This window comes from Lynx rufus, unplaced genomic scaffold (assembly GCF_022079265.1).
Source record: "Lynx rufus isolate CCGP_SWC_20201006 ecotype Redwood Valley unplaced genomic scaffold, mLynRuf1.p SCAF_4, whole genome shotgun sequence".
NCBI lineage: Eukaryota > Metazoa > Chordata > Mammalia > Carnivora > Felidae > Lynx > Lynx rufus.
The window spans coordinates 140243397-140254136 of record NW_025814856.1 but is presented as its reverse complement, the minus strand read 5'-3'; the positions used below and the strand labels follow the sequence as shown (position 1 = coordinate 140254136).

At 40.2% G+C, this 10740-nt stretch overlaps 1 protein-coding gene and 1 pseudogene across 1 annotated transcript in view; both read right to left on the bottom strand.

Annotated features, from left to right (window-relative positions):
- Positions 1-293: 293 nt before the first annotated feature.
- LOC124522861 (glutaredoxin-1-like) lies at positions 294-614 on the bottom strand (annotated as a pseudogene).
- Positions 615-4376: 3762 nt separating this feature from the next.
- PTPRZ1 (protein tyrosine phosphatase receptor type Z1) overlaps positions 4377-10740 on the bottom strand; it is a 165730-nt gene continuing 159366 nt past the window's right edge. The window contains exons 27-31 of the mRNA XM_047095241.1: positions 8969-9097; positions 8033-8179; positions 6599-6741; positions 5702-5837; positions 4377-4517 (exon numbers count right to left, since the gene is read on the bottom strand). Coding sequence (XP_046951197.1) covers positions 4377-4517; positions 5702-5837; positions 6599-6741; positions 8033-8179; positions 8969-9097 — 696 coding nt within the window. The remainder of the gene's footprint in view (positions 4518-5701; positions 5838-6598; positions 6742-8032; positions 8180-8968; positions 9098-10740) is intronic.

Sequence of the window (10740 nt, the reverse complement as noted above, 5' to 3'; positions counted from 1 at the left end):
GGTCCTTTGGAACCCAAAGGGCCAATGGAGAAGAAATCCAAGATGTCTATCAACTTTCTCAGACCTATAGTTTGGGGCAAGTTAGTCCCCTTTTAATACTGAGTCAAAAGAAGGAAAAGCTGTTTTTGCCCAAAAATCCACCCCCCCCTTTTTTTTGGTGAGCACATTTCAGAATTTTAAGTAAACAGTTGCTGTGGCTGTTAGCCCCAGATCCATCCACCAGAAAGTGTGGTCCTCATTTGAAATGCCATCCAGCTTTCAAGGGGGATATCATCCTGGGTTCTGCCCTGTAATTACTGTAGAGCTCCAATCTGTTTTAGCTGCTTCAACAGCTCCCCACTCTGATGCATTTCCATTAGGTCAGTGCATCCCCCTAAACAATCTTTACGGATAAAGATCTGAGGAACTGTTCTGGCTCCTGTGAGCTGTTGCAAATAACCTTGAATCTTGCTAGTGTCACTGGTGGCTATGATATCAACAAACTCCAAAACCTCTTGTTTGAAGGGCAGTTGGCTGAGGAGCTCTTGGGTCCTCGTGCAGTAGGGGCACGAGGGCTTGGTGAACACAACCACCTTCTCAGGCTAGATTTTGCAGTTCACAAACTCTTCAACCATGCTGACAGACAGCTGCCTCCTGGGGAGGAATCCTATTTTATTTTTCTTTAAAGATTTTGTTTTATTTTGAGAGAAAGAGAGAGAGAGAATCTCAACCGAACTCTATGCTTAATGTGGAGCCTGATGTGGGGCTTGATCTGACGACCCTGAGATCATGACCTGAGCTGAAATTGAGAATCGGATGCTTAACCAACTGAGCCACCCAGGTGCCCCTATGAGAGACTTTTCTAATTTAATATTCCTCACTAGGAGGGGTGCCTGGGTGGCTCAGTCGGTTGAGTGTCCGACTTTAGCTCAGGTCATTTCAGCTCATGAGTTCGAGCCCTGTGTCGGGCTCTGTGCTGACAGCTCAGAGCCTGGAGCCTGCTTCAGATTCTGTGTCTCCTTCTCCCCTCCCCCACTCATGCTCTGTCTCTGTCTCTCAAAGATAAATAAACGTTAAAAAAAAGTAATATTCCTCACTAGGAGCCTTCACGCAATAGTTTCTAGTGCATGGCTTCATTAAACAAGTGAGCGCAAGGCAGACATTTCTTGCATCTGTTCATTTCTCTATGTGGATAATTCAGAACTGAGGCACCTCCTCTAGGGCTGAAGCAAGATCCTAAGAATCTGAGAGAGATGCTGAATGGCACATCCAGAGTTGAGGAGGAAAGCATTGCAAATTAGCATATTTGGAAAGTTTTTCAAAGGTCAGTCTCGTGGCCTGCTTAGAATGTGTCACCGTGGATGGACTGAGCAGAATGTATTGTGTCTGCGATGAGAAGTTTCAAATTCACACCCACAGCCTTTCTTACTCCCACTCCCTTTATCTTGTTTTAAGTTTTAAAAATGATTACTCTAAAAAAAAAAAACAAAAACCTTGTGAATTCTAATTTAATTCCAAGGATGTTTAGATTCTTAGAAGTGGTATAATACATGTCATTTATATGCTTTAATATTTAATACCACCTGCTCTAACATACCAATATTGTACTAGTGATGAGGGGCCCTCTGATGTATGAGAATATTTTGCAATCAGCGAGTGAATGCTATTCATTTGGGGTTTATACTAATAAAAACAAATGTGCTTTATTTTGACAAATATGTAGATTTTCCAATTTTCCTTAAAAAGTTCATTTTAATCCAATACATGATCAGCACTTCTGATTCTATGTGCTGTTTGCAAGTGGGATTCAATTCTAATAAAATATGTAAAATTATATCTGCTTATAAAGAGATCTTATTTTCCAAGTTCTCTAAGTCATTTTAGATGCTAACGAATTAGGGAGTTTCAGATCAGAAATACAAAAATTAAGATTTCTTTGCCATAATGAGTAGAATATGTATGTATGAAATGTTTGTATTAATTATATGTGAAGAAGGAGCTGCTATAAATTTTCAGGGAGTATCACACTACAACTATGACGGACCTTATAGTTCTGGTATATTAGAATTTGTCTATGAAATGTTGAATTACCACACATATTGCTTCATAAGTACTTGCCTTTGGAAGAGATTCTGCAAGGCACCTCACTGGTAAATAACCATGAAGGCCAGAAAAAAAAATCCATATTCCCCCCCCAAACGGGTGTTTGTTCTTGGGACAAAGGCCAAGGGAAAACCAGACAAAATTATTAAGGTGACATGTATACTCTTGGTTCGGAGCAATTTACAATGAAACATTGTGGGTTATGAGGGAAAGAACATAAAACAGAGGACTAGGAGATAAGGTTAGAGAAGCAACCAAAGAAAGTTAGCCTTGTGGCTTTCCTCCCAGGGAGGGTGAGAAAGAAACACAGTAATTTTTGTTGTGCCTGGTAAAGCAGTGCTTACCAACATCTTGGGATTTGTGACACTCTATCATCTGTTGACCTTTTTCCTATTTCACATTTCCTCATGAGTGTTGCCTTAAGCGGAAAGCTAATTTTGGTTCTATTTTAAGGGTTTGGCAAACATTTCCCGACAGTGCTTAAGGAAACTGGAGGCTCGCTGAATTGTTGGGACAGAGCAATGGTTCTCAAGCTCTAGCCTGGATTAGATTGTAGAGCTTCATCTCAGAGTTGCTGATACGGTAGGTCTGGGATGGGATTCAAGGATTGGCATTTCTAACAAGTTCCCGGGTTTTGCTGATACTGCTGGTCTGGGAACCATATTCTGAGAGCCCTGGTTTAAATGAAACTTTTCCTGGCCTCCCGCTCGGGCCCCTGATGTGGGCATTCTTGGGGATTAGTGCCCTACTCATCAGGCAGTGCTACAAAACACTCCTGGCTGAGGCAGGGGACGGCCCGTCACCCAGGCTGATTCTGTTTTCCTGCACTGCAGCTCCACACAGCTCTTGGATCCTGACAGTGTGCCTTGACATAGGACCTGGGGTTGAAGAGCTCCCGAGCTTTGTCTATCAATCCACCTGGCTTCCAAACCAGTCCCCGACTGGCAAGTCTGCCTGCTTCTAAGTCCCAGAAGATTCTTTTTAAATTTAATTTTTAATGTTTATTTATCTTTGAGAGAGAGAGCGTGCAAGTGGGAGAGGGGCCTCTGGAGGGAGACACAGAATTTGAAGCAGGCTCCAGGCTCCAAGCTGTCAGCACGGAGCCCGACGCAGGGCTCGAACTCACAAACTGCGAGATCCTGACCTGAGCCGAAGTCAGACGCTTAACCGACTGAGCCACCCAGGTGCCCCAGTCCCAGCTTGTTTCTAAGTCAAAGTCCCCCGACGTTTCTTGGTAGACGGTAGTTAGGTCCAGGAAGTCAGTAACAGTAGTTGTGCTGTATGAGTACTGTTGCTATGTTCTCAAAACTTTAAATTCTGTGAGTTCCCTATGTGTCTCGATGCACAGTTGGGACTCACAGCTCTATATGCTGCTCCACCCCAACCTTTCTTCACTTTCATCATCATTGTAGACCCGTGCCCACAAGTTTCTGCTACACGTGCCCCGGCACAGCACTCCCCAAACGCACGTTGATAGCAATATTTGTATTTATTTTTGCAATGCCTTGGATAAAAACCAATGAAACGATGTTGGGTAAGGTGTTATTCTCATAAAAACATCTTTCAAAACAAACGTATTTCTATTTTCCATAAAAGTTAAAGTTACATGCTAAAACAGAGTTAATTACTGAGATGACATGGAAGAGTATCAGAAGACTCGTAGGGTAAGACCAGATAATGAATTACATCATTAAACTAAACCATTACACAGAACTAGAAAACTGACTCAGTAGTAAAATATAAAAATCTACAATTATAAATATAAATTTGGTCCATGGAGACACTAGAGCAGTATTTACAGTAAGTACCAGATTATTTCTACTTTAGGTGAATACTGCAGTTGTGAAACATTGAATATCATAGGGAATGGAGTGTTTTATTTACAGTCTACTATATTAAAAGTTATATTTCTAGCAAACCTGATGATTGCTACAAATATGGCTAAAAATTTGACACTAAGAACAAACATGTTTTCTGTAGTTGGGAATTCCTAATATCTATAAATTCAAATTTCCTGTTAAAATACGAAAAAAAAAAAACCCACAATTCCATTCTTAGAAATACTGTAAAATCCAATCATTTTAGTTTAGACACAATAAGTGAATTACAAGAAGTTTTGCAAAAAGGCACACATTGTTAATGATGTAAATTTGGCAGCAGGATCCTATGTCGTGAAAATTACCGTCAGGTGATGGAAAGTGAACAGATAACAGAAGAACTGAAGTGATTTTCCTGTCTAGCTTCAGGAAGAGGCAAAAAATGCTCAATACGGATTCCCCTCGCCCCTTTCTGCGCTACACTAACGACTCCAAGCTCTCGGCTATATTTCCATCAGGCAATGCCGCGCCATTACTGTCCAGAGAGGTGGATGGATTCTCTTCCTGCCTCGTGCTCACAAGACTGAGGACGGCTTTGTAGAGAAACTGATACTGCTCCTGGAGAATAGAGAAGGGGAGATAGTAAACAGGAAGCTCCGTGAAGATGAACGTTTGTAAAACGAAGGGAAATTTTCAGTCACGCGTTGACACTGTTCGCGGAAGGGCATTGTGTTAAATGTTCTGTTAAACTCAGCGGAGGTACACAATCTATATTCATATCTCTTTCTGAAGAAATTTAAAGTAGCTTTTCAAGTAGCTAACATTCAATTGACCTAGGTCAATTTCAATTGACCTAGAAAATTGGCCAACATACTTTTGCCAGTGGTAAGCACTCCATTCTTTTTTTTTTTTAATTTTTTAGGTTTATTTATTTATTTATTTGGGGAGAGAGAGAGAGAGAGAGAAACAGAGACAGAGAGAGCGAGTGGGGGAGGGGCAGATAGAGAGGGAGAGAGAGAGCTCCAAGTAGGCTCCGCACTGTCAGCACAGAGTCTGACATGGGGCTTGAACTCACAAACTGTATGTTCGTGACCTGAGCCAAAATCAAGAGTTGGACGCTTAGCCAACTGAGCCACCTAGGTGCCCCAGCACTCCATTCTTGTTTATCTATGTCATGGAATCAGAAAATGATGTGACAGGTTACTGTTACCGATTTATCAACTTGTATGTAATCCTTTGGTACAAGGCACCTGTAAGCCACTCATTCTCCTTTTTCCACTTGTCATGAAATCCACTGGGTTTCTCTCTCTATGGAGAGGTCCCAGAAAGGACTGCACTGTCAGCTCGGGCTCACACAGAATCCTTTTTACAAGACCCACTGTTTACTAAGTAGTCTTTACACTCTAGCAGCCTGACTGGCCCCACGCCTTGCTTTGAGCAAAGGTGAGCATGGGCCCTGCTACGGTCTCAGAGTAGAGACATGGAAAAATAGAGAGTTCTCAGATTAGTTGGTGCTTTTGAGGGTATTTTTCAGAATTACAATAAATCTTGCAAAAAGACACATGTGAAATTTAAATTTTATACATTTAATTTTCCAGAAGATAAATTTTGAATGTTTATTGTTTATTATTCCAGTTCTATGGATTGTGGACTGAGTAACTCGTAATCCAGCTTGAACACCACATGGAAATGTTATCAGTCAAGGTGGCCTCTTTTGATACATGATAAAATGATTTTGGCAGCCTCTGGGAAGTAAGCAGTACTCTAACGGTGAAAGTTTAGTTCACTGTTCTATTACTTACAATGTCAGCAAAGACTCCTGGCCTCATCAAATTGATCATCTTGGCTACCTGGTAAACATCCATGGAGTTTTCCTTTTCTAGTTGGTGCATAAGGGTTGTCAGAGCACAGAAAGTTCCTGCGGTCACTCCTCCATGCCTTGAAGCAAAGGGACAAAGACTCCATTCAGATGCATCGAACGTTCACATTTGGAACTCACAAAGTACATGGCCTTAACAACTTTGTAGTGGGAACACGGAAATTTTTAACGAAATGTCTCTCTCTATCGTGCAGGGAACTACAGTTTAATTTGAAACATTAGCAAGTATTTATAATATTAATGGGATACTTTATAGAAATTTAATGTTTGCTTATTCATTTGTTATTTTTACACTCTGGAAGGGGCTGGCAATCAATCAGAATGATCTGACAAGTTATCATATATATCGTATGTATCATATACAACATATATATATAACATATAATTCCAGCATATGCATTTTTTATTTGTTCATAACAGGAGCCTACAGAGATTTATTGTATAGGTTCCTATTTCTGATTAATAAAGACTGTATCGATTTTCATCCTATCTAGGGTGTCAATAACTAAGAAATGTCTCTCTGGTGAGCACCTGTAAAAATTCAAGTGCCAAAACACTGACTCATCACACAAAGTGTTCTTAGCACACAATGCAAGAGCAAATTCTTGTGATCACGTACCTATTTTTTGCCTTCAACATGAGCTCTAAGAGAAGCGAAAAAATCTAATTCTGTGTTAACCTTGGTTATAGGAAGCAGATCATCTACCCTGGCTGAGTCGCTACAATTGGTCCGAAGCATTAGGTTAGTACAAAGACAAAAGAAACATATGCCCACCCGGAGAATGCTCAGGCACGAAACCGTTTAAAGAGAGGAACTTACTCATCATGAACAATCACAGGTCCATCCCTGTTGGCAGCTTCCTCTTTGATAACACTTATAAGTTCAAATGTTTTACTAATAGGGCTGTCTGGATTTGGCCATTTGGGGCACTGAAAATGCCTCACTTCAAGTACATAATCATCCTATATGAAGAGAAAAACCAGTATTTTAAAAAGAGTCCCATTGGTGACAGTTCATTATGAGTAGAATAACTGGGGGAATCAGGAATACAGGAAGGTGATAAAACCCAGTCCCATGCACTATAGCCCGTCCTCCATCTCAGAGGGAAGAAATTGCTGTGATGCCTCATTTCTCACTGTAGATATAATCTCTTTTTCATTCTAAAAATGTCTTAGTTGTAGGGTTATTATGGTATTCAAACTTCGAAACCATGTACCAAAGATGTGTCTGTGCCAGTAAACTTAATACAAAAAGAAATCTTCAGTGCTAAAATTTGTTTTAAAATAACATAGACTTCTTCAAATCCCAGTATTACTTGGGAATAACTGAGTGGAATTATGTGACCCGGTGGGAAAATGCTGGCAAGCAGGGCTGGGCGGGTGGAGACGTAGGTTCCGCTCCAGCCCCACTCTTGGTTCTTGTGCAAGTGGCCAACTGGGCTGTGTGACTTTACATCCCTAAACCTCCAGCTTCCCAAAGTGTAGTCAATAAAATGCTACACCTAAAAATAAGCAGCAGAACCTGAAATTTACACGGTTCACCTGTTCCAGAATTAGACTACAGTGAAGTGCAACATTGAGACCATCAAAAACATGGTTTAACCTTTTTCTGATCGGGAAGGTGCTCTGTCTCTCAGACAGAACGTGCCTTGCTCATTATTAGTATCTTTTAGCATTTTACCGTAGTTGTACAGTAAATTCTGTACTATAATTACATAAATAATTCTTGGTAGAGAATTCAGATTGATACCTTATAGATAACCAAGAATTAGTAAAACAATCCTACTTCATTGTACTGCACAATTTTCAAAGCACTTCTTCACTTGTAACACTTCATCTCTTGGTAGACAGCGGTAAGCTCATTTTGGTAGATAATATTTTTCCTATTTTACTTAGAAGAATTCAAGGTAAAAACTTACCTTAAAACAGGAGAATTCGGATTAATGAAATTATTTTTTTACTGAATTTATTTTCAATTTAAGGTCTATCAGAACTACTCTGGAATGAAGAGAGAAATCTTTGATTCTCTGAGTGTGGACGGTGTAGTTTAGTAGCGATTGGTGTTTAATGATTCTATAGGATTTTAAAAATGAAAGTGACAAGTAAGGTAAAATTGATTATTTGGGCAATCTGTCCTAATTTGTAAGAAATTAGGTTCCTTTGTTTTATTTCTAGGGAAGATCCTTAAACCAGCATATATTTAACAAAGCATGTACTTAAGATGAAAAGTTTGTCATTTCAATTATGTCCATACCTGTGTAGCTTCTAGAATAAAATCCTGAATTATAAGTTTTTCTTCATTAGACAGACATTTGTGTTCTTCAGCCATAAGAGTGACCTTAAAACTCTCACAGTTTATAGGCTCATCTTTATTCGGCCAGTAAACAAATTCATCTTCTGCCTGGAGGATTAAATACCAAGGAAGAGTCTAGATTTTAGTCAAATGTTTACTAAGTCAGACTGTGAAATGAAGTTAACTGGTTGACATAGAAAATTCAACTCAAAGTTTTCTTTGAATCTCAAAATTTACTCTTAAAATGTTGAGCCTTAAACAAGTTTGGTGTGCAGAATAAAGTATCACACTTAAGAAACCAAACTATTGCTTTGTTGTTTTGCTCTTAGCTCATCAGTAACAATGGTAAGTTGTTGCTTCTATAAATGATAACTGAGTAGAAAAGATTCAAGTGATTTTAAGAGCTCAGCAATTTCCAGTGTCATTTGGAATGGCCAGTCTACCTTTACAGATAAGAAATAAATCTCCAAGTTACATATATGTGCAAAATCTAAATAAAATAGGCCTTTATTTTGGGTTTTATATAGATCTCCTTAAACTGAAGGACTCTCCAAATATCCTAACAAGTTTTATTTTTAAAAATGTAAATAGAAGCATAGGGACTGACTTCATTCATGATTGCAGTTCTAATTTTTCATAAGCAGTATCACAGAATACTTAAATTTAAATGAATTTTAACTTATTTTTATTTAAAACTGTCGTTCAGCAATCTCAGACCTGGGAGGTGGCATCACCAAACCAGGCCCAATAGTAGACAATGGCAGACCAGTAGCCAACGAGTGATATTAGTTTATTAGTTGAAAAAAAATTGTTTGTTTGCTTGGACTTCCGGCTGACATGACTTGCTATTTCCCCTGTAAGGCAAGTACCAAAAGTGACGTGATGGGGGAGACTTACCATGTTTTGACCATCAGGAAGCATAACTACCAGCTGGGCATTATGGTCCCATATCATCCGCCAGAAATCCTTGATGGTATGAAGAAGAGGATGCTGGGTGATGATGAATTCATTGCTCTGATAGTAACCCTACAAAAGCAAACAGAAGATACAAAGAGCCCTGGCATATGACTTTAAACGCTCAAAGTACATTTATAAGTTAATGGGCCTTAAGTCAAGGCAGTCTTTTTGCTTTTAGATTGCATCTGTAAATCACAAGGTGATTATTTTAGTTGCTGTTTAGAGGGCACTTTCCATACACCAGGCACGGGAGTAGCATTTTCTTTCTTTTTTAAAAAATTTATTTATTTATTTATTTATGAGAGAGAGAGAGAGAGAGAGAGAGAGAGAGAGAGAGAGAGAGAGGAGGCTGGAGTGGGGTTCAAGCTCACCTGAAGTGGGGCTAGAGCTCACAAACTGTGAGATCATGACCCAAGCTGAAGTTGGATGCTTAACCAATTGAGGCACCCAGGTGCCCCAGGAGTAGCCTCTTCTTCCCCTTAAGTCTCTCACGTCTCACGGAAGTACTATGCGATAGGAACTGTGATCCCCATTTTGTAGGTGGTTAAACTGAGGCTTAAGAAGTTAAGTGTTGTGGGGCACCTGGGTGGCTCAGTTGGTTAAGTGTCTGACTCTTGATTTAGGCTCAGGTCATGATCTCACAGTCTGTGGGATCGAGCCCCCTTTTGGGCACTGTGCTGGCAGTGCAGAGACTGCTTGGGATTCTCTTTCTCCCTCATTCTCTACCCCTCCCCCTCTCATTCTCTTTCTCTCTCATTCTCTTTCTCTCTCAAAATAAATAAATAAACTTTAAAAAAACATTAAAATCCAAAAAGTGTTGTGCCCAAGTCTACACAGCTATCATCTCTAGGAGCAGACTTCCCAAAATGGCATGTGGACCATGTCTCCTACACTGGATAGAATGGACATTCGGAGGAGATTTTATATTTCTCACTTTCTGTAAGTCCCAATGGCAAAGTGTTAAATTCGCACCCACTGACAACAGAACACCCTTGGTGTGCAGACACCCTGGCTTCCTCTACCAGGGAGGAATCAGAGAGGCACCTTGCAGATTTTGCTGCAGAAACCCAGAAGCTGCGTCCTCTGGATTGGTCACGATTTCCATGGTGTTGCTTATTAACAACATGGCTCGTTTATCCTCCTCTGCTCTGGGGTCTCTCAGATCCTGTTCCTATTCCCCACAGGCTCATGGGAAGTGCGGCATGTATTTAGATGCTACCACAACACATCTCCCTGTTTCCTGCATGGATATCTTGCAATATTTTCTTTGCTGAATAAATGAAACAGTGATTTTGGCATGGGAATTACCACCTTTTCGTGTGAAGCCAAGCTCTATGATTGATAGACCTGAAATGGAAACGAGGGCCACGCAATGGCTACCCAGAAACACTCTCCCCTTTCTCACAGAAGATCTAAACACAGAAGGAGAAGATTATGTCTTTAGAAATCCGGGTCTCTAAATGAGCCCAGTCCACAGGGTGAATGAACACTGTGTTACAAACCTGGAGTAGTAAAGTCAGTGAGATGGGCTTTCCAGAATCTGGAATGTTCTGGGTCTGTTCAGGGTAAATGCAATGGAGCCTCTTAGTTGGCCCAGTGTATATTGTGTATCTTCTCATAAGTCCTGAATGGTAAGTTTGGTTCCTGCATTTATTTACTAATTTGTCTTGCTTGAGGGATCTCCAGTCCCAGCACACATCAAAACATCAAGG